Below are 8,001 nucleotides of genomic sequence, written 5' to 3' on the forward strand. Positions count from 1 at the left end.
TTCGTGTTATATACGAGGAAAAGAGACAAGTTATACAACTACCATAGATACAAGACTGCCTACAAGATTTACATTAACACAAAAAACCTTGAAGTAAACTCAAAGATTGATGTAAAAACTAAATTCGAAACATGTAGTGTGCAATTTCAAACATAATTCTTCAAATACAATTAACTGGTTGGTGGTGTGTGACAAATTCAATCATGATTGACGTCATGACCATATAGTGCACATACATACGCGCACACACCTAAGCAGGGGCGTAAAAAGGGGTGATCTAAATGTGCGAACAACTATCCTTGTCCGTCCTCTGATCCTTGACCTCTCCTAATGGCTACTCTGGCACGACAAAACAAGATGTTATTACAATTACAAGTTCGACTCTCCTTGTCCTCTAATGGAGAGGCATTAATCAAGGTATGGAGGGGCATTGATCAAGGTATTATTACGTTCTCAACTACTACGGTACATAGTACAACATATGAATTCAATTACTGTATCTGAACGCTACAGTTGTATAAAACCATATCATTGTACTTTATCGCACTTCAAATACTACATACTAAAATCTCTGTAGTACACCCAAAACAGACAAATTATTGTAAGAGTGTCATTCTCGAGTTAGATGTGGTGCTTTTAACTCTTATCATAACATGCAAAAAAGACGAACGTATTCTTACAAAATATGAAAATATGCAAATTTTGGTCTCATGAATAAAAACAACTGCAATAACAATTTCGTTTGTCATTCGCCAGACAAACGACACTTCCCAATAATAGTCAGTCAATAATTTCTACGAAACATGCAATACTAACAACCTGACGGTCAGAGGTAGATTATGCTTATACAGATGAATACACAAAAACGTTATATCAAATTGTTGTGAGAAGGACTTCTCACAATATATACTGTATATATATATATATATATATATATATATATATATATATATATATATATATATATATATATATATATATATATATACACATATATATATAATATATATATACACACATATAAATAATATAAATATACATAAATATATATATATATATATATATATATATATATATATATATATATATATATGATATAGATATTCATATATATATATATATATAAATATACATATATATGATATAAATATTCATATATATATATATATAAATATACATATATATATCATATAAATATACATATATATACATATATATATATCATATAAATATACATATATATACATATTCATATATATATCATATAAATATACATATATATACATATTCATATATATATCATATAAATATACATATATATACATATTTATATATATATATATCATATAAATATACATATATATACATATTTATATATATATATATCATATAAATATACATATATATACATATTTATATATATATATATATATCATATAAATATACATATATATACATATTTATATATAAATATATAAATATATATATATATATATATATATATATATATATATATATATATATATATATATATATATATATCTGTACTTGAACCAGAACAAAATATAGATGGAAAAGTTCATGAACCAGATATGAATTATTCGGATACACCTCATTGTTAAGATAAAATTTAAATTAATGCTGATAAATGATGACCAAGTGAAATCGTTCAAAGGTAACCTGACAGCCATACGGCTGGGAAAGGTTTAAGTCAGCAGGTGTGTCCCAGTGGCTTCGCTAATGGGGACTATGACCTTGAGTTTAACACCCCTGCTGGGAGCGCAAGTCTTTGGCAATCTGTAACAAACATCGAATGGCTTCGTGGATTAGGGTAACTGACCAATGGCATCTCCGCTTTAATAATCCTCCCCGGGTACAACCCTGGGTAGGGCATAGATGACCTAAATTAAATTTGCCAACCAGAAACAACAAGAGAGACATCTTCGCTCCAATGGAGACCAGAGCTGAATACGAACAGTTTAAGATAAATAATATAACATAAATCTCAGTCTGGGAATGAGACCAATTAGAAAAGACAGGAAAATTAATTGACATCAAGAAATATTTATAATTTAAAGACAACCACATTAATCCGCCCATCTGCTAGCCTCTATCCAACTATATATACATATACAAACACACACATGTATTACTAGTGTATGCGACCCGTCAAAATGGATTGCAAAATATTTAGATATGCACATACAGATTCAACTTCTCCACTATCCTAACTATGACTCCTCTCACTAGGCAATGTAGATACAGCGTGATAGGAAATATACAGTTTATATATACAGTATGTATATATATATATATATATATATATATATATATATATATATACATTTATTATATATATATATATATATGTATATATATATATATATATATATATATATACATATATATATATATATATATACATACTGTATATATATATATACATATATACATATATCCATACACTTGGTCTTTATTATATAGGGGAGATGCAACAGAAGCAAGTAAAGAAATAGTAATAAAAATTAAAAAAAAATTAAAGAGATAGGTGGAAAACTTCCTAAACAAAATCAATGACAACTATCAGGAAACACCAAATACCCAATAAAGAAAAGAGGAAATGAGGGTAAAATCCAAAAGAGATGAAATGGAGTTAATTGAACTATCTAGAGCAATAAATAAACTGAAGGCCCTCGACATTCGTAAACAATCATAACTAAATTGAGAAAACACTAAAGAAAGGGATAAGCCTCAAAATTCTGAAAATGAGACTTGCAACAGATATTTCCTTAAAACGATGAAAAAGCAAATATTATCAACAAAAGACATGGGGTAAAAATGCTATACAATAGTGATGTAATAAACAACTTATGGCAATAGAAATAAAGGAACACTTGGGACAGAACCAAAGATAACAGTAGGAGAAATGTAAAGACATCATTTAGAGGGATGAAAAGTCAAAGCAGCAGGAAAAGATGGGCTAACAATTGATCTATTCATCGTAAGAAGAAATTACATAATAAAACATACTAATCGACAAAGAGGAAGCCACTAAAGACCTGTAAAATAAACGCCCAATATTTCCAAAAGCATATTAGGCCGAATAGAAAAACAACTAGACTTTAAACAAACAAGAAAACAATCTAGAATTAGAAGCGAGTATTCAACAACTGATCATATATGTCTCATTAACCAGTTAATAGAAAAATATACAGTATAACAAACCACTATGTATGCCGTATGATACAACAGTAATGACGAACCTAGTGTTAGAACTCTTGAAGACATCTACAGTATATAGGAAGTACAGCAATTCTACAATTACATAAAGATAGGGAGTAAGTGATTCCACAGGATACGAGACTGAAATTAAAAGGATAAGTATAGGATGTAGCGATTGCGGTGAAAATAAAATAAAATTATGAAAAATTAAAATGCCCCTTTCTTTAAAAAGAAAATAATCAACCAGATAGTCTAACAGGAACCTTAATAAAACCTTAGAACATAAGCTAGTTAAAACCCAGAGGGGTATGGCAAGAATAATGATGAGGACAACACTATGGGACAGAAAGAGCAGCATGGATACGAGAGCAAACTTTAGTAAAGGACTATTTGAAATTCTACCTTTTCATGGCCGATTAATAGAGAACTCCCGCTGAAATCGACGTTAACTTATGAAAACTGACCCACTGTATAGCGTACTCGTGCCAAAAAACAAGAGCCATCTCTCTCTCTCTCTCTCTCTCTCTCTCTCTCTCTCTCTCTCTCTCTCTCTCTCTCTCTCTCTCTCGTTATTCTTAACAAGCATATATACTTCACAAGGTAAAGTTTTCATTTCTATAATTGTAATTGGAACCAACTACATTTGTTTCGAAATTATAATCCCAGGTAAATTTGAAATCTGATTGACCAGTACAACTTGGAGGTCACGAAGGTAAATTTATCAAAGATCAGTGAGCCATATCTAATCCCCTAAAGGGTTGACCTTGGAGTGTAAAATGCAGTAGTGAATGATAAGTATTTGGCAAGGAAATCAATTAAAAATTACCTCTTTCTTTAAGGAAACCTCTTCCAGGTTCATTATAAGCACTGTTTATCATTGGTTGTCAGTTTTCAATTAATATATCTATCTATCTAAATAAATATATATATATATATATATATATATATATATATATATATATATATATATATATATATAGCCTATATACACATATATGAAAACGGTCTTAAATAAAAGGTATATTATGTAAAATATAAAGGAAAGAAAGGTAAATTAAACAGAAAAACCCATATTATAATACAATTAGGAAACCCGCCTTATTCAAATAAAGTTAATTATGTAAAATATACACTTACTTTCCTTCCATTTATTTCTTAAGGTAAATCATAAAGAAATAACGATATAGGAGATTTCCGGTAAAACGCACTACCAGAACCTAAGCTAATTAATTACAATTCAAAGAGATAAGTAGACAATAATAATGAGAAAAACACTACGAGAAAGAAAAACAGCAGCACGGATTCAAGCACTAACCAAATTAGAGGTTATTCTAAAAAAAAAAAAAAATAAATAAAAAAATAAAAAATAAAAAAAAAACAGGGGGTGGGTCATAGGCAGGACATATAATGAGAATGACAGACGACAGATGGACATTATAAATAACAGAATGTGTCCCTGGATATTGCAAAATTAGTATGGAAAGGAAGCGTTAAGTATGCAAAATTATGCACAAATTCCCTAGAAACCCACATTGGAGACGGAAAAGGGATATAAAAGTATAAAGTAAGTATCGGAAAGTACACAACATACATTCAAAAAGCTTAAGAATTTTATCTAAGCATAAAATGGACGATTATAATTTCGTCAGCTCTGGTTCAGACACGTCGAAGAGAAGGAAGTAAGAAGCTAAGCATGGAGAAAAAGGAGACAAAGGCCTAAGAGGAGATTTAAGGATTCAACAAAAGAAGATATGAGGGTTCAGCCAATACTAATAAGAGGAGGCAGATGACTAGCCGTGGTGACCCCTGAATGGAAGATGTAACAAGGAATTCTGTGTTAAACACTTCTAGGTCTTAGCAACCTCCTTTTTTGCCCCAACTCACTTTTTCGCCTTCTACCTTAAACCCCCCCCCCACCCCCGCCCCAGTTACCTATTGGCATTAAATGACCTCCAAGGCTTGAAAACACCAAAAATTTGTCCCGACGCCAAGACAATCTATTACTAATGAAGCACCTTTCTTTTCTCTGCAAGAAATTGCGATACTGTCATCAGCCCCAGACCAATGAATAAACAACAATTTATCTCTTGACTAACGAACTACAAGGTTTCAAGACAATATATACAACAAAGCTTTCACTGAAATTACTGAACCACTGTGACCCTGGACACTTCACTCAATGCACATTCAAATCGGATAAAACAAACCGGAAGATTAAAGAAAGTAGTATTTCTGAACTTACCTTGTCATTGATGTTTAGCAGTGAACTCATGCTGAAATCGGCAGAATCTTTGAGCACTTCACAAACTAAAAATTCTCACTCGAATGGAAGCTGGTGGGAGACTGGTCACCACTGATCAAGTAAGCGTCGCTGCAGCTGCGCAAGTGGATCTACCTGGTAGCCAAAGACTGTATACTGAAGGAAGATAGAAAGGATAAAAAATGAATGTTAATACACTAGTTGGTAACTCCAAAGTTAATACAATAGTTTGACCGCTCAGTATGCAGATGGCGTTGTAGGTACATCGTTTGTCGTCTGTTTGTTTATATTCAGAATTTGACAGTTGACACAAACGAAATAATGGCGCCAACAGTGAATTAGTCACACAGTGTGTTTTTTTGCAATAAACGAAAAGAAACCGATCCTCATTAGGTGTTTCACAGGTTCCCTAGGGACAAAGAACGGTGAGCACTAACAGTATAGTACATGAAATATGTGCTACTACGTAATTTTATCTTGTATGTTATTTTTTTTTTTTTTACAATTTTTATATGTGCAATATTATATATTGTTATTTTTTCTTATGTATAATTTATTAAAGTTCCCCTGATGTGATTTATCTTTCATTTTAGGTTGGCTTGTATGCTACCTTATTTCTATTTCCATCCCCTTTTGATTAATTTTATGTGTGATTCAATTTAGTGAGTTATATTATTCCTTTTGTTTGCATATCTATGCATTTATTAATCTATATTACTAAAGAATATACATGAGTGCATCATGCATTTCCATTTCAATAAAAAATAAAATTACAATTGTGTTTTATATACACCTAATATCATTCTACAATGGCCTACAAAGTGTAATCAAATGTATGCCTACACATCACATATGACTAAGTTTAACAAATCAGATTTACAGTAAGTTTGTCTTTATTCGAACGTGATATTGTATAGAATATTTAAAAGGGATTGTAATATACAATACTTGAAATTTCAAGAAAATCAACTAAATTATATTAGACATAGCTATTAAGTTTCTGAAAAAACAGACAAAAATAAGGATATGTATTCTTAATCTATAAATGTACCTATTTGTGAAATTACAATTTAGTTATCTAAAATTTAAGAACGTCATAAATAGAAGAATAAAGTATACTGACGTAGTAATGCAAACCATGAAATAATATGTAGCAAATTTACAATCGAACCTCATCCTATATTTCCGTAAGGATTAAGGCTCTGAATGTTTAACCGCTCACTCAATAGATGGAGACATTCGTTTCAGATGGGAGTATCTGGCATCTTTTGATAGCACACTTATTTGAGTGCTATTAGGCTCAGCCTTCTTATCTTCCTTCAATATAGTCTTCGTTGGTAGCTGAGTGGAAACTCTACCCTAAAATGGAGACCAGCCAATCAGCACACAGCTCTGAATCGTCCCGCCCCAACCTTGGATGTAAACAAAGCAGAAAAGAATCTTTTTTGACCCACGTGTTTCTTCTGCCATCATAAAGCTATTTTGGTCCAGGTTCCAGGTTCCTCGTTGTTCTCTCCACAACACTGAATGTGGGCACACTACTTGATGTTATGGCAAATGAAAGACCACGTTCGAAAGAAATTCTATTCTATTAAATATACTTTAGAAACTTTACGAAACTTTTTTATTTGACTGATATGTGTTTAATGATAAATAGGAAATTATTATGGAAGCAAATCAGTATCTAAACGGATATTAAAAAGGCCTACACATATACAGTAGAGTAATGTTATGCGTACATATAATTGAATATGGGTGCTACTATAGCATGAGGTCTACCGCCATATGTCGCCTACCCAGGTGGAGGGTGAGGTCTACCGCGTGACCAGCGTCCCAGAGCCCCGCACCTAACCATCGAACATGTGAACTGCCGAAATCCATCAAAAACGTGACCTGTCCACGTGACCTGCCCATATCAAAGGAAGCAAATGGAGCTCCTAAATCAGTTTTTCCCACGGCCTAAAAGAGATATAGATTGAGGGTACTAAAAATGTTGCTGAAGGAGTTTTATAGAAGAGTCCTTTTTAAGCGAGCACAATCTCTTGGATACAGTTCAATAAGCAGATCCATGCCATGAATGTGGTTCTGTTATGCAGGAAAAAAGAAAGCGTAACAGATGAGGAGAATTCAAGCCTGTGTTACGTTGCCCTCGAAAGGGTTGTCAAACTACACGGTCTGTTCGTACAGGAAATCAATTTTTCAATTATACGGACATGAACAACAAATTGCACTGCAACCTAAACCTGTGTGAAATATTAGATTTATTATTTCTCTTTGTATTGGATATACCAATGACCACGGTAACGACTCTCACAGGAAAATCTGCCAATACTGTAACTGACTGGTTCAACGTGTGCCGAGAGGTGTTGGTCGTCAGCTGTTCCAGTCTCATCTTGATAATTTTTGCTGGAAGGTGATGAGAAAAAAATCCAATGATCTATTTGTGTCATTCTTAGAAGATGTACGAAGTGTGTATCGCTAGAATAAATGTATGGAAATATATGATAACCTGTTTGATG

The 8,001-nt window shown here is 32.1% G+C and overlaps 1 protein-coding gene across 4 annotated transcripts in view; it reads right to left on the reverse strand.

The window, feature by feature from the left end:
• Positions 1-8,001, reverse strand: part of LOC137641644 (uncharacterized) — a 65,929-nt gene that overhangs the window by 18,055 nt on the left and 39,873 nt on the right. Inside the window, exon 1 of one of the 4 annotated variants that reach the window (XM_068374384.1) lies at positions 5,465-5,599. The exons of the other annotated variants lie outside the window; for them this stretch is intronic. Within the exon in view, the coding sequence (XP_068230485.1) occupies positions 5,465-5,494 (30 nt within the window). The 5' untranslated portion in view covers positions 5,495-5,599. Of the gene's footprint in view, positions 1-5,464; positions 5,600-8,001 lie in introns of those variants that run through there. 4 annotated transcript variants of the gene reach the window in all.

The sequence above is a fragment of the Palaemon carinicauda genome, chromosome 5, assembly GCF_036898095.1.
Source record: "Palaemon carinicauda isolate YSFRI2023 chromosome 5, ASM3689809v2, whole genome shotgun sequence".
NCBI classification, from domain to species: domain Eukaryota; kingdom Metazoa; phylum Arthropoda; class Malacostraca; order Decapoda; family Palaemonidae; genus Palaemon; species Palaemon carinicauda.